This window comes from Staurois parvus, unplaced genomic scaffold (genome assembly GCF_062004578.1).
Source record: "Staurois parvus isolate SC_StPar_1 unplaced genomic scaffold, SC_StPar_1.0 ptg000195l, whole genome shotgun sequence".
NCBI lineage: Eukaryota > Metazoa > Chordata > Amphibia > Anura > Ranidae > Staurois > Staurois parvus.
Window position 1 is genome coordinate 11,613,109 of NW_028317991.1, and position 22,949 is coordinate 11,636,057.

At 42.8% G+C, this 22,949-nt stretch overlaps 1 protein-coding gene across 1 annotated transcript in view; it reads left to right on the forward strand.

Annotated features, from left to right (window-relative positions):
- Positions 1 to 840: 840 nt before the first annotated feature.
- GART (phosphoribosylglycinamide formyltransferase, phosphoribosylglycinamide synthetase, phosphoribosylaminoimidazole synthetase) overlaps positions 841 to 22,949 on the forward strand; it is a 58,362-nt gene continuing 36,253 nt past the window's right edge. The window contains exons 1-11 of the mRNA XM_089677965.1: positions 841 to 1,277; positions 6,705 to 6,851; positions 11,108 to 11,203; positions 11,359 to 11,533; positions 12,505 to 12,616; positions 13,996 to 14,064; positions 15,150 to 15,275; positions 15,378 to 15,465; positions 16,089 to 16,174; positions 16,978 to 17,146; positions 20,747 to 20,978. Of these exons, the coding sequence (XP_089534091.1) occupies positions 6,707 to 6,851; positions 11,108 to 11,203; positions 11,359 to 11,533; positions 12,505 to 12,616; positions 13,996 to 14,064; positions 15,150 to 15,275; positions 15,378 to 15,465; positions 16,089 to 16,174; positions 16,978 to 17,146; positions 20,747 to 20,978 (1,298 nt within the window). The 5' untranslated portion in view covers positions 841 to 1,277; positions 6,705 to 6,706. The remainder of the gene's footprint in view (positions 1,278 to 6,704; positions 6,852 to 11,107; positions 11,204 to 11,358; positions 11,534 to 12,504; positions 12,617 to 13,995; positions 14,065 to 15,149; positions 15,276 to 15,377; positions 15,466 to 16,088; positions 16,175 to 16,977; positions 17,147 to 20,746; positions 20,979 to 22,949) is intronic.

The following is a 22,949-nucleotide window of genomic DNA, read 5'->3' on the forward strand; positions in this document are numbered from 1 at the left end:
AAATAGAGAGAGCAGAAGCAGAGAGAGCAGTATGTGTTGAGATGACCTGTCTTTTCTGGTTGTATTCACTATGGATCCCATCATGAGCATAATGCAGAACGTTCTACCATTTGTTCCTTCATGCAAACCTGGAACTGACTGCGCTGGTGTACCGGGTCCATTTGACTACATGGGAAACGCTTTGCATGCATTTCTGATGATGAAAGGCTCTGGACAGCATCTGGACATGGAAGAGTTAAAAAACACTTCTAAACACAAATGCTTATAAACGTAATTAACCGCGTTTACAAGCATTTGAAACGCCGGTAAAATCTACTCCTGAATACAAGTTTGGTGTGTTAAAAAAAAACGACTGTAAACTCAACTGACTGTAAATGAATGTAAACAACGATGTGTACATGGACACATAGGAAAACATTAGGGTGAGTTTAGGGGCTACTGAAAAAAAGCGCTGAACAGCTCCTGAACGTCAGTTTAGGAGCTGCAGTGTACATGAACCCAAGAGTGAACTTATGGCGCATGCCCGAACTGTAGCTGGAACGCACGGCTCCCAGAAAAGGACAGGCCACCTGGAACGCGTGCTCCGGCCAGCAGATGGCGCTGTAACTGAAATACTATGCTCCGGCCAGCAGATGGCGCTGTAACTGAAATACTATGCTCCGGCCAGCAGATGGCGCTGTAACTGAAATACTATGCTCCGGCCAGCAGATGGCGCTGTAACTGAAATACTATGCTCCGGCCAGCAGATGGCGCTGTAACTAAAATACTATGCTCCGGCCAGCAGATGGCGCTGTAACTGAAATACTATGCTCCGGCCAGCAGATGGCGCTGTAACTGAAATACTATGCTCCGGCCAGCAGATGGCGGTGCAGTATCACAGTGGGAGCAGCTTAGTCATTACTGCACGCAGATCCACCTGGTTGTAGTAAGTGCAGATGCCGGGTGTGCTTGCCATAGCTGGGACTGACACCCAATACAGAGCACCTCTTGTAAAAGCATACTTCCCGTCACCCTTCCATGCTGGGACTGGAGGTCATTCACTTGCAGGAAGAACACTTATAATAACCACAGCATGATATCGATTATAGCAAACCATACATCCGGCCAGGAGGGGGCGGTGCAGCTCAGGTCAGGTGATGCATTGTGCTCAGTGCAGATAAATGTGAGCAGCAATCATAGGAGGAGACACGTGGGCTGTACATTGGGATAGAAGACAGGAGCTGATTCACTGGGACATACAGAGATAGAAGACAGGAGCTGATTCATTGGGATAGAAGGTAAGTGTGCAGAATACTCCTCCATGATCTGATCAATGCCACATATATATATATATATATATATAAAAAATCTGCTGCAGAGCCTTCATTCTGTACAAGAGTGGTTTATAATGTATCTCTGCTCTCCTCTGTCACCCTGTCCTGATTTACACTACTGTCCCCCCTGTCCTGATTTACACTACTGTCCCCCCCCCCCCCCCCCCCCCCGTCCTGATTTCTGATTTACACTACTGTCCCCCCCCCCCCCCCCCCCCATCCTGATTTCTGATTTACGCTACTGTCCCCTCTGTCCTGATTTACTCTCCCGCCATCCCTGTCCTGATTTACTCTCCCGCCATCCCTGTCCTGATTTACTCTACCGCCATCCCTGTCCTGATTTATCCCTGTGCTGGTTCCCTGTACTGTCCTAGACCTGTAAATGCAGCTTAGTGACGCAAATACTAAACATTAAACCGTTATCCCATAAAATGCACTGCACACGCATGCAAATGCATTGAAAACATACAAATGCGCCTGCAGACATGTACAGTGAAAGGAGCTGATTCATTGTAGTGTGAAAAGCAGGGTAATGCCCCGGTCTTATCGGATGCGATTTGCATGCCATGCGACTTGCAAATCGAGGCCAAGTCGCATCCTGTTGTCTGCTATTAGAGCGGTCGTATCGGTGCGGATTTGACTTGGTCGGAGCTGCACCAATTTCTAAAGTAGCACATACACTACTTTTGTTGTGATTTGAATAGACATCTGTGTCGGATGTCTTGCTAATTGCAACTGAAATTGGCAGGTCACCCAATTTCAAAATCGGCTTTGATGTGACCGGGGGGTTAAGATCCACTTGCTCTCTTGAGGTTTTTTCCTCTTTCCTGACCAGGCCATTTTCTTTGCGTTGCAGTACTTTAACTGACAATTGTGCGGTCATGCAATGCTGCACCCAAATTAAATTTAAATTCCCCCCCCCCCCACAAATTGAGCTTTCTTTTGGTGGTGTTTGATCGCCTGTGCAGTTTTTATTTTCTGCGCTATAAGAGGAAAAAAAAGACCGACAATTTTGAGAACAATATTTGACTTTTTTTTTTTTTTTTCTATTAAAAATGTCCAGTAAAAAAATTTTAATCAAATTTTTTTCATAAATTTAGGCCCAAATGTGTTCTGCTACTTGTCTTTGCTAAAAAAAAAAAAAAAAAAAAAAAAAATCTTCCCAATATGTGTAAATTGGTTTATGTGAAAGTTATAGCGTTTACAAATGGCAGTGTATATATACTTTTGATATTTTTTATTTTTTTCCTTACTAGTAATGGTGACGATCAGCGACTTATTGCGGGACTACAGCGAGCATTCTGACACTGGGGGGGGGAACTGGGTTGGTGTCACTGATATCCACAGTGATCAGCGCTAAAAGAAAAACCCTGACACTGTACTAATGACACTGGGGAGGAAGGTGTTAACATGTGGGGTGATCAAAGTGTTAACTGTGCTGGGTGTGTTTTACTATTTCGCCCTGTGTTTGTGCTTCACTGTAATCACTACTTTGCATGGCTGTGCTGTCCACAGCCATCCAAAGCAGTGTGAAGGAGTTGACAGGGGGAGAGAACTGTTTTGTTTACAAACAGTTCTCCTCCCCATCAGAGATGCTTGGCAATCACCAGGCGCCGGCAAGTAATCTCTGGCCGGGACCTGGTGATTGACAGCCACGACTGATGGTGTGGGTAGGGCGCAGCATGTACGTCCCCTACCTGGAAATGCAAAATCGTGTGTGTGTGTGTGTGTGTGTGTGTGTGTGTGTGTGTGTGTGTATATTTATAAGTGTGTGTATACATACATACACACAATCTCTCACACACGTGATTTTGCGCAATCATGCCACCCTGTAGCAGTATATCTGGAAGTGGTTAAAGAATAAGTTAACCTTTTAAAAAAAAAAAAAAAAAAAAAAAAAAATTAAAATAAATAATGAATGCACATCTTTATGCAGGTAAAAAAAATATATATGCTTTTTTTTTTTTTTTTTTTTTTTTTTTCTTTGTCGGAGCCTGTAAAGCATTGCACCTGTGATCAGCAGATTGTGGGTGCAATGCAGGGAAGGTATTTACAGAATGACAGGAAGAATCAATGAACTACCTAGTGCACTCCCTAGTATTTAGGGCCCTTTCACATGAGTGGACCGATCTGTTTTTCAGGAGGACCCAACTGAGACCATACATTGTTCTCAAGGAACAAGGAGGCGCATATGCAGGTTTATTCCAGCCTGCATCCGATCTGCTAAAAACAGACAGCTGGGGGATCCATTCCCCCATCTATCTAGTGCAGGGGTCTCCAAACGTTTGCCCTCCAGGTGTTGAACTGCAGGTCCCATGAGGCCTTGCAAGACTCTGACAGCCACAGGCAAGACTCGCAGAGGCATAATGGGACTTGTAGTACTTCAACAGCTGGAGGGCCATAGTTTGGAGACCCCTGATCTAGTGGAATGGATCGGATGACAGTTGGATGTAAGCAGAAAGGCAGTCTGTTTACATCTGACCACCCATGGAGAACAGCTGGCTGTGTCCGTGTCCTCTTTGCACAAGTGGAGTGGACATGGGCCCATCGTTGGTCTGCTCAGCAGGGATTAGTGGACAGATCCCCCGCTGAGCAGGTAGATCCACTTGACAGAGTCTTCCAGTGTGAAAGGGCCCTAAAACAGACTGTGCAGCCTTTGACTAAAGTTGAATGATGCCTTTGCTATAGGTGTAGGCCATTTGCTTACCTCATGAAGCCTGGCCAAAAACTCCCAGAGATGGCCTCATCCTGTCCTGCCTTATTGCTAGGAGACTCCCAGCCAATTCAAACCTCTTCACATGCGGTCTTGCTCCCCTGTTCAGTAGGTCACTGTTGTTGTGACCGAGGAGACAGTGGTCCACACTTGTGTAGGGGGTTTGAGAACTTGCTCCTGTTATGGTAGAGGTGAACAGTAGCAGCCGGGAGTGTCTTAGTAACATCCTAGCAACAAGTCAGGACAGACTGTACAGCTTTGACTATAGTGGTATAATGCCCTTGCCCTCTCACTACTCTACCCAAATATTAGGGGGAAAAAAAAAAATAAATCCTTCAGTTATACTTGCATTCTGCTGTCAGAGGTCTCATGGAAGGGGGCTTCTTTACAGTGAAGCCCTTTACTTCAAGGGCTCATTCAGATGGACATTGACACTCCTTATGCATGCTGAGTCAGTTTTCTGCAACTGGCCTGGAGCTATGTGCAGGCAATCTAAGAAAGTGGATGCACAGACAGCCACATGTCAAAATTAGACATGTGTGTAGGAGCGGCTGCATGGATTTAAGAGGAGATTTTAAACCATTTACGGACACCACCTGCAGCTTACATGTGGCTGACACCCACATACCAGCTCAATAGCAAGAGAGATGCAAAAAGTCTTTAGCGTTTGGTTGGCGGCTTTCAAGAGAACCTGTCCATTTGTCCCGGACAGACCAGGTGATAAAGTCCCATTTAACCAGTAAACTTGAAGATCAGCGGGAAAAGCATTTCTAACACCATATAATAGCAGTAACAATTTCACAATTGCATTTGTAGTACAGCGCAGCTCTCCAATACCATTTTGAGAATGAAAGGCCAGGCCATGCAAGCTCTGCAGCAAAGCGTTTTCAAAATGATTGTGTTCTAGAGAAAACCATGCGTTGTGTTTCTCTTGGCTATTGGGATCAGTCTAAATATATTTTGTGCCAATAGCAGATACTGCAGGCCCGGCATACAGATTACAGAAGAATTGTGTGTTGTTTGATCAAAACGGCTGATATTTGCATGCTAACACAGCAGAGAATTTATTCCTAAATAAATACGTTTTGAGGGGGGAGAATGGGGTTTTTTTTTTTGTTTTTTGTTTTTTGCTGCGGTGGACGGAGTAGTACAAAGTCTGATTTTTGAATGTTTGGTAGTTGGTAGACACAGCTGGGACCAGTCACCCAATCTCCCTTCCTGGCTGTTATCTCATGGACGCCTGTGCTGTGTGTTGATGCGGACAAGTGAGGGAGTCTCACTCCTACAGCGGTATTTCTTACAATGTACAGTAAATGGAAGGTTCAGTGGTAAGGCTGAGATACCTTTGTAGCAAGTGTGTGGAGTCGGCACCTTTTGGTACAAGAATCTCTCATATGCCTTAACTCTGGTAAAAGAGCCAACTTTATTCTGTTTTAACCAAGTCCGCTAGTAGTAGTTGGTTACATTCAGTTGGACTTGCTCTCTAATTGGTTGAGTGTGTTTCATTTATTTAGATCATGTTCTAGCCAATAGTAGTTGGTCACATTTATCTAGGTCATGGTATGGCTAGTATGAATACTAGGTCACGGGTCTCCAAACTATGGCCCTCCAGCTGTTGATGTACTACAAGTCCTATCATGCCTCTGGGAGTCTTGCCTGTGGCTTTCAGTCTTGCAAGGACTCATGGGATTTGCAGTTCCTCAACACATGGAGGGGACATAGTTTGGAGACCCCTGACCTAGGTCATGGTATAGCTAGTAGTAATTGGTCACACACATCTACATCATGGTATAGCTAGTCGTGGTGGATCATACTCATCTAGCTCATGATTATTAGTGGGTCACATGTATATCTAGGTCATGTAGTAGAGGGTCACATGATATAGATAGTAGTAGGTGGACACATGATATAGCTAGTAGTAATTGGTCACACATCTAAATCATAGTAAAGCTAAAAGTAGTGGGTCATACTCATCTAGGTCTCGGTATAGCTAGCAGTAGCTGGTCACTTTCATCTAGGACAGGGGTGTCAAACTGGCGGCCCTCCAGCTGTTGCGAAACTACAAGTCCCATCGTGCCTCTGCCTCATGGTACTTGTAGTTTTGCAACGGCTGTAGGGCTGCCAGCTTGATGCCCCTGTTCTAGGTCATGGTATAGCTAGTAGTAGTTGGTCACATTCATCTATGTCACGGGGTAGCTGGTAGTAGTTGGTCGCATTCATCTAGATTATGGTATAGCTAGAAGTAGTGGGTCCCAAACATCTAGGTCATGGTATACAGTAGCTAGTAGTAGTTGGTCACATTCATCTAGGTCATTGTATATCAAGTAGTAGTAGTTCACTATCAACATTCAAAACCAAGCCCAAATAAATGTGGCCAACTACTATTGGCTGTACCTGGATACATGACAACTTTCAGACCTTTTTCAACCAATTCCACACCGCTTTTTATCATAAAAATATCTAAACAAATTGAGGCAATCTGCCAGCATGGAGATGTTGGTTGGTCATCCCTTTCTGCTTTGATAATCGGACTATGGAAAGTCGATAATGATTGAAATTGCCTTTTGTGCATGGTCTGCATAATGGTACTTTCAGACATTTTTATACTTTCTTATCGGATCAGGAAAACCTAGCCCACCCAAAGACTTGCTCCCACTAACCTGTTTTGAACTTTTCAGAGATGGCGGAAGTGGTTCTGGTGATTGGCAGTGGTGGCAGAGAGCATGCCTTAGCCTGGAAGCTTGCACAGTCTGCCCATGTGAAACAAGTCCTCGTGGCACCAGGAAACGCGGGTACTGCCAACAATGGGAAGATCACAAATTCTGGTAAGACCCACATCTGATACACAGTGCCAACAATGACTTGAAAGCCCCTTTTTCACACTTCTGTGTCTTTGTTTTGGTTTTGGTTTTTTCTTCCTTAACCCCTTCACGCCTGAGTAAAACAAATCTAAATGCCCAAGCACAATTTTGCTACGTTGACATGTGTTAGTAAAACCGTACATATCACAACTACTTTGTACATCCAGGTGAATTATACCTTGTTCTTTTTTTTCAGGACAAATTGGGCTTTCATTTGGTGGTAAATGATAATGGATATCTCCCAGATAGATAGATATAATCCAAGGAAAACTGGCCCAAAATAGTAAAACAAATTTATTTTATTTGTTTTGTTTATTTAGCTGTGTTTTTTTGTTACTACCATAACCTACCACCAAAGAACAACCCAAAATAAATTCTCCAGCTCTTGACGATCGCAGCGATACCATATATGTATGTTATTTGTACCCGTAGTACAGCCCAGAAACAACAGTGCGCATTTTTGTTTTTCCTTAAAACACTGACACCAATTTTTTTTTTTGACCTTTGACCCTGACCTTTGTCCAAACACTAACCCTGGCCCTGAACTAGATCAAACCTTGATGAAGGAATTTTTCTACTTTATTTTTTTTTTTTTCCCCTCTATGCCAGGAGTTACAGAGATACAATGTATCTCTCTTCTATATTCATAGAGAGAGAAAAACAAGGTGGCTGGGCTGTACAGTGACTGATCACTGTGATGGCCTATCAGATTCTATCACAGCGATCATGTGACCCGGAATCGGGAGTCCCAGGTCCCGTTCGTTAGAATGGGACCCGGGGCTCTGTGTCACCGCAGTCTTTGTGCTGTGAGGGCACCGTGCGACACGCTCCCAGCACAAAGACAGGTACACAAATATGTGGCCCCACGGAAAAAAGCCCAGTTCCATGAGGCCGCACATTTGTGTTGCGTCAGCATCAAGGGGTTAAGTCTAATGTTGTTTATGGTGTAGCTGGTCTTCAAAAACATCCACTATAAAATTCTAGATTATGAAACCATGAAGGGTTCTAAAGTTGTTGATAGAATAGAAGTGAACCAGCTTGTGGCTCAAGAGGCCTTGGTGGTTGTAATTTGGAACCTGCTACAATGACCAAAATCTAAGCTCTGGGTGACCCTGTCAGCATTCTCTCAAACCCCCCCCCCCCCCCTTTCCCATCCTTTCGATTAACTTTTTTGTTAAAGGAGGAGGTGAGGAAATTATTTGGCTGAAAAGCGCCTGCATCCAACAGAAACAGGTACTCTCCAGGTATTTAGCTGCCTCTGGAGCAGGGGGGTGAAACTGAAATCTACATGTGTTTGGCCAGCTTAAAGTGGTTCTAAAGCCTTAAGATTTGTGGTGCAAAAATGAGCCCTAGAGTGCTCAAAAGTGAGGGACTAGGCTTTGACAGGTAGATGGCCCTCTTGACAGGTGACATGAGTGTGCGATTATTTCAAAACTGAAATGCCAGGACAACCCTGAGTTTGTATGCACCTTCACCTGTCTTCCTAAGGGCCCCCAAATTCCAGGGTTCTACAATCTGCAAACCCTCAATTTTGGAAAAGTCAAAGGCTGGTCTGCTCCTTCTTGCTTACTGTAACCTGTCCGTGGACTTCAAAGCCTTAGTGAATCCTTTTTTTTTTTTTTTTTTTTTTTTTTCTGCATAGCTGTAATAAGTCATTGATTTATAAAGTATTAAAGCTATCAGATTGTCCTGACCTCTACCACACCTGAGTGTCCCACTGATTGGAGCTCCTTAAAGTGAACCTGGACTTATAAAGTGAAGATGTTTTAATGAACATTTAGAAATGTTAATTGTGCCTAAGCAGTGCTTCCCTTTTTTTTTTTTCTTTCTATGGTATATGTGGGTGCTTCCCATACCTACAGCCTTGTAGCTAGATATCTGCGGTGTGAGATCTAACACCTCTGACTGCCAGTCCCAGAAGATGCGAAGTGACATTTGGTGATGTCCTACTGGCTGTTCTCCTTCTGGCAGCTCTGACCTAAGGAAGCCATTGCCTGCCTCTACCAAGATGTCTGCCTCAACACAGAGGCAGTACTGAGCAAGAATTGTATGTCGGTAATAGGGAAAGATCAGCTACAGTGAAAATGCAGGCAATACTGGTGACTAGTTCATTGGATACTGTTCAAAAAAGAGGCAAAAGGACAGAGTCCAGTTATTCTTCAGCCCCGGAAGGTTTTACACCCCCTCCCACCCCCCCCCCCCCCCTTCCCCTTCCCCTTCCCCTTCATGACCAGGGTATTTTTGTGTGTGTGCTATTTGGCACTGAGCTACTTTAGCTGGCAATTGCACGGTCATGTAACACTGTACCCAAATTAAATTTAATTTTTTTTCACACAAAACTTTCTTTTGGTACAAAAGTTTGTGTGTGTTTAGAGTTAGTGGTTTTTTTTTTTTTTGGTTTTTTTATACTAGTAATGGTGATCTGATACTGTGTGGGAAATGACTGACGACATTAGTGACGCTAATACAGTGATTATTATTATACAGGATTTATATAGCGCTAACAGTTTGCGCAGCGCTTTACAATATAAAGGAGACAATACAATTACAATACATTTCAGTACAGAAGGAATAGGAGGGCCCGGCTCATGGAGCTTACAATCTAAAGATGATCAGCGCTGATACTGTACACTGTCACTGTACTGATGCTGGCTTGGAAGGGGTTAACTAGGGGTAATCAAAGGGTTAATGGTGTGCCTAACAATATGTAATGTGTGCTGCTTTTACTAAGCCACATCACTGCTGTCTGTACAGCACCTTTGTTGTTTGTCAACACAGGGCTCTGTACTGTCATTCACTAAGCTGATCAGCAGGTCCCAGCCATAAATCAGAGAATTTTTATTGATTTAGTTGGGTATACAAACAAAATAAAAATCCCCACTTTTACCCCAACAAGAACCCCTGCCCTCCCCCTATCCTCCCACAAGCTTTCCAACAGTGGGTTACTCTTAAAAAAAGAAAATATGACAGCCATGTAACCAAGTACAAATACATGCTGGTTAACGCCATATGGTATACAGAATAACTATTTGTTTTTTGTTTTTTTTAATGGATGACTGTTGTGGCCCAGGGGATCATGTAGCACAATAATAAAGTTTGATTTCACTTGTTACAGAATTCTTATGTCAAAGCAGTCTAGATGGGTGATGTCTACCACTATTATTTCAGTCCCATATACTGGTGATTGAGAATACCAGGAGTACCAGAGAAAGGGGTATAGGCACCACAAGATCACCAGTATCCAATTCCCAAGCTGAGTTGGACACTCACTACTGCGTCAAGCAAAAATACTGTTCAAAATCTGTGACGTACTGGCTATTTTTGACATGCCCAGCCAGTCTGCCCATAGCTTGTCAAACTTGGTTGGGCAGCCACGTTTAGTGTATGTCAGTTTCTCTTGTTAGAGTAGTATTGGTGGTTTTAACCAGCCCATACAAGTTGGGGGCAAAGGGGCGATCCACTGCTGGCTGAAAAAAAAATGTTGTATGGGTACTGCAGAGGGTATCCATTCCTCCTCCATAAAGCCCGGCATGGAGGGTTGAATTATTTATGGTGGTTAGGACTTAATATTTAAGGAAATTTTTGGGCTTCTCCAAAGCTTATGTATAAGGGTGCATAGAGATGGATCACGGCCTGGGCAGGAGGCATCTGGGTGTTGGGCAAATTTTTAAAGAGTTTGAGGTGTACAATAAGATCTGTAAAGGACAAAACTGTGTAAGGGTGATGGGGATAATTGGTGGAAGAGTTTGTTTATGCAGATGCATGTGTGGGGTGTGTTTTTTTTTGTTTTTTTTTTTTCTTTTTTAATTCTCAGTGTAGTGTAGAGGGTTTTCAGCCCTCAATGCAGCTAGATTTGATGTTCATATCCTTCAGAGGACATGTGCCTCTCACATGCCCATTCAGTCAACCTTGTGACCTTGGTAGAAATAATTAAAATTTTGGCATAGATGAGCTATCAGCCTATTGAAGTATATAATACAGTAATGCTGAATTACTTTTTTTTTTTTTTTTCTTTTTTTTTTTTTTTTTTGTGACGTGTATTTGTTCTGTAACCAACCTTATGTGAGTGAGCTCGGCATGCTGAGATGTGAGCATTTTTCAGCCCACCTCAAAATTCACAACTTTTATGGTTGAGGACAAATTTTAAAAAAATCTAGGAATTCTGTTCATGGTCCTGGTTATGCCTGATGGTGTATTCTAACTTTCCTTTATTACTACAGATGTCCCAGTTGGAGACCATGCTCAGGTCACACAGTTCTGCAAAAACAACAACATAGCTTTGGTGGTTGTCGGGCCAGAAGCTCCTTTAGCTGCAGGTAATGCTTCTTACATTGCAAAGTGTGTGTGGTGGTTTTGTTTTGTTTTTTCCCCCCAGCAACCTCCTCCCACTTTTTAGCATTTGCACGTACTTAACTTGATGATTCTTCCTCCCCCTTCTTCCTTTTTTTTTTTTTTTTTTTTTTATCTCCAGGTCTGGTGGATGATTTGAGGGCAGCTGGAGTGAGAGGTTTTGGTCCCACTGCAAAGGCGGCTCAGCTGGAAGCTAGTAAAAGTTTTGCCAAAGACTTTATGGACCGACATGGCATTCCAACAGCAAAGTGGAAATCTTTCACTGACCCTAAAGAAGCTTGTGACTTTATCACTAGGTAGTTATCAAAGTACACAAAGTGGAATGGTAAAATTCATAGTTGCCAAAAGTCCCTACAATAGAATCCTTTTCCTTTCAGCCTATTTATACTGTACATACAAGGCTTCAGAGTTGAAAATATGGCAGTATGACCAGAGCAGCACTGCCTGCAAAAAGTGGTTAATTGAAAATCCATGCGGAGTAATATAACTGCATTAAATAGCTACAAAAATATTTTATTTGATCACATGGATCATGAAGAGGTTAGACATAGACATGGTGAACAAATCATAATAAAAGTTAAACATTCGGCATCTTCAAATCCTGGTTAATAATCGGCAAGCAGGAATCCACATAAGGCAATGAAGTTTCCTAACTACATGATCATAGAGTTCCATATGGTTCCACATAGTATCTGGATAGGGAGATCATTCTTCAAAGATATTCTTTGGTAAACGCCACAATAAACGGAATGACTTCCTATAAAGGAAACCAAAGAAGGATCATGGTAGTGGAAACATATAAAGAATAATATATACCCAGATCATGTACTTAAGCAAGATAGCCAGGCTAAGTAGTAGTTCCATTACCTTCTCATGAGCTTAACCATCATGAAAAAATGATGAATGTAGGGCCTTCCTGGGTGACCACCCCAAATAGAAATGAATCCACAATAGCAAGTGGTTCTAAGAATGTATAGACATAAATCATGAGTATCAAACAAAATACCTGAATAGAATAAATATAAGGGTAAAAAATATATTACCATAAATAGGATCAAGGAGACTCCACCTCACTTGAAATGAGAGAGAGAGAGAGAGAGAGAGATATAACAGGCTGTATATACCCAAATCAGGGTTTCCAAAAATTGCTCTTACAGAGAGATGATGCGGTTACAATAGAATCATTTTTCCTTTCAACCTATTTATACTGTACATACAAGGCTTCAGAGTTAACTGGAGGTCCTATTACTCTTGTCTGTCTCTACAGTGCTGACTTCCAGGCCCTGGTGGTCAAAGCAAGTGGCCTGGCAGCTGGAAAGGGAGTGATAGTGGCCAGCAGCAAGGAAGAGGCTTGTAAAGCTGTTAATGAGATTATGCAGGTAAGAAATGGTGGTATTTTCAATGTATGGAGTAAGCCCATAAAATAAGACTTTCTGTATCCAGGGGTAGAGTTGATGGAAGGTTAATGGAACTCTTATGTTTTGACCCTCTTATTGCTCAGTTTGCTACAACTTTATAAACCAATTTTAATTGATCTTTAAAATCAATCGTTACACCCAGTTAAAGAATTCTTACCATTACAAGAGAAAAAATGGAAACTTTGTACATTGGTCAGAAATATTTCCCACATTGTTATAAAATCTGTTCAACAAATACTTTCACTTACATGTGCACTTCTGATGTTCATGAGCATCTGTTACTACTTGGTGGTAAATTATTGTTCATGAGTACCTGTTACTACTTGGTGGTAACTTATTGTAATGTTCTTCTAAAGATCACAGCACTTGTGAATAATGGGCTTTCAATTGGTAGTTTGTGCTGACTGTGAGCTGTCTATTTTTGAGTATCTTTGTGGGCTGGTGTTTATGTATCTTGCATGCTAAATACCGATCGTAAAATGTTCCTATACCCAGGACCCTGCATTCATTATATCTGGTCTCCCACAGTACACATAACATGGAAATGTAATTATTTTCGCAAATATAAACTGCTAAATGTTTTCTTTTTTGTTTGTGTTTTTTTGTTTTGTTTTGTTTTTTATCAGCAGTTAGAGCAGTCTTGTGACTTCTTGTGCCCAGCAGAGCACTGGTTAAAGCTTGTAGGAGGATTTTTCATTCTCCTCTTACTGTCCTGAGGATGTAGGACCCCTGACTCTGTCTGGGCAGTGCTGATTGGTCCTTTTGCCAATTACATGCACTCTCCCAGGGGAAAAAGAAAAGAACCTCTAGCAAACACACCAAACTGAGCATGTGTAGTTTGCCCCCAAGGCTCTGTTCTATCAGGAGATGAGTCGGGGACATTAGCACAAGGGGAGGATCAGAGAAGACCGGATCAAACAGCCATTTTTACACAATGCAGAGAATGGGTCTTGTGGGGTTTGGGTCCCCCCCCCCCCTCCCCCCAGGAGTTTTTTTTATGCATGCTTATGGTGTGAATGAGCCTGTTGTGTGCTGTTTTAATGCCAAACACCTGTGCATTGATTTGGTTTATTCTCCAAAACTGTTTTGATCCTTAATTGCAAACAGTTGCACTCAAACATGAGAGAATTCCACGGTTGATATTGGTGTTTAGATGCTCCAAAATCGATAATCACTGATTATCCGCTATTTTCTACCTGATTATACAAATCAAATCTATCCTATCTCATTATATTGGCAGACCTACAGTATATATTGCAGTGTGGCATGCCTACGTGTTTGTTATCAAAATTTTTTAAAATGTGTTTCCTGTGATTGACTTTGTCTGCTTATTCCTATAGGATAAGGCATTTGGAGAAGCTGGGGAGACTGTAGTAGTGGAGGAGCTACTGGAGGGTGAAGAAGTTTCCGTATGTATCATAGGTTGTCTGTGTAATGGTTTTTGTTTCTAATTTCTCTTGTGGCGTCCTGCAGTATACAGTGTTGGAACCTCTGTGGTCCAGTCATATAGTACAGGGATTTAGCCTCCATGCTGGAAGCAAGCTACAACAATCAGTTACAGTGCTGTCCTGTAGAAAACCTTTGCATTCCAGTCATGTTTTTAAGGCCTCATGCACATGGTCTCCCAGGGTGGAACAACTATATTTCTGCACCTCTGAGCCATAGGGGATGCATACAGCAGCCCATAGAAATAGATGGCTGTGTGTGTGATTATAAGCCAGTATTTGCATAAATTTGCGCATGTGTACAGCTCTGTGCCCCTGGACACAGACCAGTGTACAGCCAATGATTTTTGTGGGTGGCTGTATGCAGCACATGTTGCTCGAGCAGGGAAGTGTGCCCGAATTATACTTTGTACCCCACTAGGCACCTGTGTGCATGATGCCTAGGAGTGATTTCAAGCATCATGCTGTCATGGGATTGTTGCATCTACTGCTTAGTGTATTTTAATAGTTTCTGGGAAGTCATTCTGTCTTTAATTTCAAATCTGTAGAAGTGTAGCTGATAGAGACGCTCTCTGCTGTAGATGACCATACAGGTAGATCAGGGGCATGCATAATTAGACTGCAACTGGGGTGTGGGTAATTGTAGCATGTCTTAAACATGTTAAATGTAATTAATGGGCTGCATAGTCCGTCATTTAGTGGTTAGCATATCTGCCCTGATGGACTGGAGTCACTGATTTGGATCCCTGTGAGGACATAGTCTGCATGTTCTCCCTGTGCTTGCATGGATTTCCTCTAGATATTATGGTTTCGTCCCATACTCCAATGGCATACTCATAGGTTGACTGGCTCCTGTTAAATTGACCCAAGTATATATCTATGTGTGATTGTGAGATGGGAACCCTAGATTGTAAGCTCCTCGAGGGCATTGACTGATCTGAATGTGCAAGTGTGGCATAAATTGTCTGTGCTATAGAAACGCCTGTAATAAATAAACATTGTTCTCGGTTACTGTGACATAAACTGAAATGCTGGATTTTCTGTTACAGTGCCTCTGTTTCACAGATGGGGTCACTGTTGCTCCCATGCCTCCAGCCCAGGATCATAAAAGACTGATGGATAGGGATCAAGGCCCTAACACAGGAGGGATGGGAGCTTACTGCCCTGCACCCCAGGTATGGACTGGGAAATGCTTCTGCAACAATATGCACTAGCTGCTAACTGAATATTTATTGAAACCGCATAAAATCCTCTAACTCTTGTATGGTACTGTTCAGATATCTGAGCGATTACGTGTGGAAATCCGGGACACTGTGCTGCAGAAAGCCGTAGATGGAATTCGAAAAGATGGAACGCCGTATATAGGTGAGGTCCATGTAATTTAGATACTTGTAGGAAACAGCATGGTTTCCTACTGATGACTAAGACTACTGAAATTCTAATATCCAAAAGTTATACTCTCTATTTAAAAAAAAAAAAAAAAAAAAACTCTTGCAGCGCCCCCTCTCCTACTAGCAGGGTCAAATGCATGTGAAGTCTAGGGGGTGGAAGAATAAGGTGTAATAGTGTGGGGTTTTTTTTTTTTCTCGTTATACTGGCGCTCTTCTCCTTGATACTCAAGGTTGTGGGCAGGTCCTCATGTACAATGCAGGACTATTGGTCCTTCAGTATAATTCATGATATCTGTGTGTAACAGCCTGAAGAGACTTCAGGGGGACTGGTTTCACAGCATGGAGGAAGCCTGCTTGAGCAAGCTAAATGGTCATTATTAAACCATATTACTCTACCCCTAGACTTGATTTTTTTTTTTTTTTTTTCTTTTTTCTCCTTGTGTTCCCTTTGCCTAGAGTGGGGCATTAAATCAGAGCAGGTTGTTAAAGGGACTTTGACTGTAATAATGGATGTCTTGCTGTATTTGTATGTTATCTAAAATGCCTGACACATTTTATTTTTAGGTGGTGCTGACAGACTTCTGTATGTGTTTTCAGGTGTTCTCTATGCTGGAATTATGCTTACTAAAGATGGACCTAAGGTGCTCGAGTTTAACTGCCGATTTGGAGATCCGGAATGTCAGGTGTGTGAATGAGTAACCCCTGCTTGTACTTATCTTTTATGGAATACAGAAATCATTTAAAACTACAATAGGCGTTGTAGCAGCCAATCAGAACATCACTATGACTATCTGAATTTTTCTGAACGAAGGATATCTGGCTGCTGTCGGTTGTTATATGGGTATTTTATTTGAAGTTCACCTCTCACTAACTTACAAATTGCCTTGAGTGAATCCTTGACATGTCGCACTATTATCATTTTCAAAAAACCTTTTTTCATAAAGCAGTCTGAGCTCCAGTCAGATGACTTTTTGACTAGGCCAAGGTGATTTCATCAGACTTCTGCAAGCAGGAGGACATCTCTATCTTGTCTGCCACCAGTTATCAGACTAAAACAGTGTATCTTGTGTTATACAATGTAGGAGGTTGTAGCTGGGGCTGATCTGTGTTACACTTGTAAAAACCAAGCATGGGCACCAGGGTTGTGAGCTGGCATCTCAGTCCATAGTGTTTATGGTGGATGATAAAGATGGCTCCATCTTACTGGAGGTAAAAGCAGATGAAGGCATTATCTGGGGGAGTAATGTGTCTTCTAGGAGCTAACAAATACATTACTTAGCATGGATGCATTGACCTAAAAAATATCTGATGTGAAGTCTGCTTTAAGATAAGGCATGTAGATTATATTGGCTGAAGTGAGGTAGGAGACAAATGCAAAACACTTTGTAATGTAAAAGCCAATTCCTGTAAAAAGGCAATCTCTCCCATTACGTGTGTAGTTCACATGGGAATAACATTTTTAAAGTACTTTAACTCTGTTTTCAAGGTGATACTGCCACTTCTTCAGAGTGACTTATATGAAGTTATCCAGACCACTCTAGATGGACGCCTTGCCGATTCTATGCCAGTGTGGCTGAAGGACTATGCTGCTGTTACTGTAGTTATGGCTAGCGGTGGTTATCCTGGAAGCTATGCCAAAGGCCTGGAAATAACAGGTGAGAATTTGTATCAAGTACACGGTGTGTGTGTGTGTGTGTGTGTGTGTGTGTGTGTGTGTGTTTGTGTGTTTTTCTCTTGCCTCGCATGGGTCATGTTGGTGCAGCATCTCAGCCCTTCACAGGTTAATGGAAACCTTTTCATGCCAGAGTTTCGTTCAAGTTGAAACTGAATTGTTTATTTTTTTTTGGGGGTGGAGGTACAGCACAAAACAAATTTTAGTTACATGTATTGGTGTGTATCCCATTACCTGCAGACAGCTGCTTGTGTTAAACCACTTGCCTACAGGGCACTTATACCCCCTTCCTGCCCAGGCCAATTTCCAGCTTTCAGCGCTGTCACACTTTGACAATTGCGTGGTCATGCAACACTGCACCCATATGAAATTTTTATCATCTTTTTGAGACAGAGCTTTCTTTCTGGTGGTATTTAATCACCTCTGGGATTTTTATTTTTTCTTAAACCAAAAACCACTGAAAATTTTGAAAACTTTTTTTGTTTTACAATTTTGTAAAGTGATTTTTCTCCTTCACTGATGTGTGCTAATGAGGCTGCAGTGATGGGCACTGATAGGCTACACTGATAGGTGGCACTGATGAGGCACTGGTAGGTTGCACTGATGAGCATTGACTGGCATCACTGATGGGCACTGAAAGGCAGCACTGATAGGTGACACTGATATATGGCACTGATAGGTGACACTGATATATGGCTCTGCTGGGTGGCACTGACTGGCAGCTCTGCTGGGTGACCTTGAAAGGCAGCTCAGATGAGCATTGGCACGTGGCACTGATGGACATTGGCACGTGGCACTGATGGACATTGGCACGTGGCACTTCTGGGGCCACACTGATCATCAGTACTTTGATGATCAGTGTACATGTCCCCTCCGCGGAAAGCCGATTACCGGTTCTCCTCTCGAGCTGTCAGTGTGACAGCTCGAGAGGAGAGAAGTGCCGATAACCGGCATTTCCGTGTTTACATGTGATCAGCTGTGATTGGACAGCTGATCACAGGACCGAGCCGACATCTTCGGCTCTTTCCGTGATCCGCTGTGTCCGAGGGGCACAGCGCACCGGCGATCGCTGCGCGCTCCCTGAGCCGCGCATGCGCAGTGAGAATGTTAGGACGTCATATGATGTCCTATCAGAACGAGAGAACCACCTTGCGCCCGTCATTGTACTATAGGGCGGGCGGAAGGTGGTTAAAGTGCCTCCTTCAGAGGATGCTAGATACTACCCTGAGCAGCAGACACTGCTACTGAAAAAAGTTGCACTGCTCACCTGCCCCCTTCTGCCTTTTCTATAGTTCACACTACTCTTCATGAAGCATAGCATTCTTGTGGATGGGAGGTGGAGATCCTGCTATTTAGTTATGTGAATGCCATAAAGGATAAAAGGGGGTGGCATGAGTGGTGCAACTTTTTTCAGTAGCAGTGTCTGCTCTTAATTATCACAGCGCCAAAGGATAACTACTCCAAGCAATATCTGCAGGCTTTTTATCAGAAGCAGTCTTCTGCAGGTAATGATACACATCATTTGTACACTGATTAAAAAGTGTTACTTTAATTTTTTTTTTTTTTGAGCAGAGTGTAGCATCAGGTCAGTGAAACTCCTGGGATATTGATCTGGTCAGTTAAGTGGCAGAGGGGGTTGTTAATCAGTTTCAGCTGCTTTTGGTGTTAATTTCATTAACAGGTGCACTAGATGGGCAATAATGAGATGACCCCCAAAACAGGAATGGTTTAACAGGTGGAGGCCACTGACAAATTTTTTTTTACTGACTGTTTTTCACAAGTTTTGCATTTGGCTAGGGTCAGTGTCACTCATGGTAGCATGAGGCGATACCTGAACCCTACATAGGTTGCACAGGCAATCCAATTTCTCCAGGATGGCACATCAATATGTGCCATTGCCAGAAGGTTTCCTGTGTCTCAAGAGCATGGAGGAGTTTCCAGGAGACAGGCAGTTACTCTAAGAGCTGGACAGGGCTGTAGAAGGTCCTTAACCCATCAGCAGGACCGGTATCTGCTCCTTTGTGCAAGGAGGAACAGGATGAGCACTGCCAGATCCCTACAAAATGACCCCCAGCAGGCCATTGGTGTGAATGTCTCTGAATAAACAATCAGAAACCGACTTCATGAGGGTGTCCTGAGTACCCAATGTCCTCTAGTGAGTCCTGTGCTCACTGCCTGGCACCATAGAGCTTGATTGGCATTTGCCATTGATCACCAGAATTGTCAGGTCCACCACTGGAGCCCTGTGCTTTTCACAGATGAGAGCAGGTTCACCCTGAGCACATGTGACAGACGTGAAGGGGCCTGGAAAAGCCGTGGAGAACATTATGCTGACTGTAACCTCGTTCAGTATGACCGTTTTGGTGGTGGGTCAATGATGGTCTGGGGAGGCATATCCATGGAGGGACGCACAGGTATCTGGATGAAATCCTTGGACCCATTGTCAGACCCTACATTGGTACAGTGGATCCTGGGTTTCTCCTGATGCACGACAATGCCCAGCCTCGTGGTGAGAGTATTCAGGCAGTTCCTGCAGAATGAAGGAATTGATACCATTGAATGGCCCCCACGCTCGCCTGACATAAATCCAATAGAACACCTCTGGGATATCCTGTTTCTGTCCATCGACACCGCCAGGTTGCACCTCACTGTCCAGGAGCTCAGTGATGCCCTGGTCCAGATCTAGGAGGAAATACCCCAGGACACCATCCGTCGTCTCATTAGGAGCATGCCCCATGTTGTCAGACCTGCATACAAGCACGTGGGCCATACAAACTACTGAGTACTATCTTGTGCTGCTGCAAATACATTTCAACAAAAATGGACTAGCCTGCTACTTTTTTTTTTTTTTTTTTTTTTCCCCTTTTGATTTTTGGGGTGTCTTCGAATTCAGTCCTCTGTAGGCTGATTATTTTCATTTCCATCAAACGATGGGGCATCCTTGCGTTCCTAACACATTACCCAGTCCATATCAGTATAGATATCCAACATGAGATTTCCCCCCCCCCCATTGAGATATGATATATTTTCAAAGTGTTCCTTTTTTAATTTTTTGTGACCAGCGTACATAACTAATGTACATGGCACCAAAAAAGAAAACTACGTTTCAACTCTAATCTTTACTTTGTAAGTACAAAATCTAGCGGATGGCAAATGACTAGCCACCAGTATTGGATAGTATAGAAGTGTGGTCTCCCTGCAGCTGATCTGTTCCTCATTACGGATTTACCTTTTACTGATCTACTGTGTGCAGGCGGCCCTGAAGATAGGCAGTCGAGACTTTGCTTGTTCATGTCAGCTGCTCCATTTGGTGACTGGTGGGGTAATGATCAAGAAGCAGCAGGATAGATGGGGAAGAAACACAACTCCACAGAATAATCTAATATGCAACCTTCGTACCGCATTGCTCTTTTTCAGGAAAAATGTAACATCGCAGAGTAGCTTTGTGTGGGGTTTTTTTTTTTTTTTTTTTCTTCTCCTCCCATAGCTATATGTATTTTTGGCTTGCAGTGGGCACTGGCCCCATTTAGCTTTTCTTTGCTAGTTCTACTAAATCACCCTTTATATCCTTCTTTGTTTTTAGGGTTGTCTCAAGCCAAAGAGCTTGGTCTGGAAGTGTTTCATGCTGGCACAGCTCTGAAGGATGGAAAGGTGGTGACCAGCGGTGGACGGGTTCTCACTGTCACCGCCATTAGGAAGAACTTGATATCTGCTCTGGAGGAAGCCAACAAAGGAGTAGCTGCCGTACAGTTCTCTGGTGCGATATACAGAAAAGACATTGGTTACCGTGCTATCGCTTATCTCAGGCAAAACAGGTGTGTGTATAGGAAGACTGAAACAATGGTTTAAAGCCCTTAAAGTATAACTAAGCCTTTTTTCTGGAGAGGGATTACAACACCTGTCAGGCTTTTGTTTCTATCTGTTCCCCCGTTAGGACAAAGAGTGAATCATCCTATATAAATTTTTTTTTTTTTTTTTTTTTTTTTTTTTTTTTTTTTTTTTTATGGTGGGGAAAACAATCTCTAATTTTAGGTTGTCCGTAGAACAAGAATAGAGGGAAAATCTTTCAATGGGGTTACTAGTTCTGTTGACTCTTGGAGGGATTTCCTCTTACTTCCTGTGTTGGCTATGGGACAGGAGGCGAAGGGATATTTCCCCAATGATTCAGCCCCCATCCTATTACTCTCCTTGCTGACATCATACATGGGTTTTGTGATATTTGTGTAGAGTGGGAGGCTCTTTAAAAGCAATTAGAACTGAAAGCACTGAACCACAAAGAAGAAGAAAAATTACAAATTCCATGATGCTTCAGTATTTGGAGAAAAAACTGTCTCCAGTGCTTGGTGCTACCTGCAAAACATGTAGGATTTCTTGTTTAGTATATTGCCTTCCTTTATTATTTTGATACCTTAAGGAAATCTTTCGACAGTCCTTGAATTGAGTTTAGAGACCTCACCATCTGATCTCCTGAGCAGTCAGTTTGATTCTTGCTTGATGAGCTCTCTGGATTTACTATAATGGCATTTGGTACTTGGCAGCTGATGGGTCAGCATATACTCTGGTACAGACCCACAATAAAAACTTAGCAGCACTCGCAGAGTACTTGCTGCATTTAGATTGGAGACAATCTGGAGCCAATGGCATGCCTCCTGTAGGCCTTTGTACATGAAATGCCTTGCATGGGATTGACGCAGAATGTTATATGGACAGTACAGACATCTAGTGCAGAGGCCATGAACTATTCTCAGCTACATTTCAATCCTGTATTGCCATTTGTTCTAAAATGGTTTGTTCTCCGCCATGCATGAATGGCTGCCAAGGGGTTTCATAAGAGACCCAGTTCACAGCTTTGGGCCTGTGTCCGTAGCCACATGAAGCTTACTTTCAATTACATTCCAGTTGCATTTGCAATCCATACAAGGGGTTTCTGATACCATTCACAGTTCAATGATGGGTCCATTTGACAGGCAGTTGACCTGTCTCCCATCAGCACAGACCCTTTATGTGGAATTTTTTTTTTTTTTTTTTTTTTTTTTTTGGAGCACGGTCAGTGTTTTGATAAAGACAACGACAAACTGAAAGTGAACATTTTAAGGGAAAGAACAGTTAGATGAAATAACTTCTTAGTGAACTGAAGACATATTAAAGGCTATGTTAAGTCAAACTCTTCAAGAGTGCCGATTTATGCCCGCATCACCACCAGTTCCATTCATAGAAGCTGTACTACATGCACTGGCCACTTTATTGGGTACACCTGTTCAATTGCTTGGTAACACAAATTGCGAATAAGCCAATCACATTGAAACTCAATGCATGTAGACATGGTGAAGACTACTTATTGAAGTTCAAACAGAAACTGAGCATCAGAATGGGTAAGAAAGGGGATTTAAGTGACTGTGACCGTGGCATGGTTTTTGGTGCCAGACAGGCTGGTCTGAGTATTTCAAAAACTGCTGATCTACTGGGATTTTTATGTACATCCATCTCTAGGGAAATTGACTCATCAGACCAGGCAACATTTTTTTTTTTTTTTTTTTTTTTTTCTTTTTCAGTCTTCTATTGTCCAGTTTTGATGAGCCTGTACAAAATGTAGCCTCTGTTTCCTGTTCTTGGCTGATGGGAGGCACTTGGTGTGGTCTTCTGCTGCCGTAGCACATCTGCTTCAAGGTTCGAAGTGTTGTGTATTCAGAGATGGTGTTCTGCATACCTTGGTTGTAATGAGTGGTTATGTGGTTTACAATCATCTCAAACCAGTCTGCCCATTCTCCTCTGACATAAACAAGGCA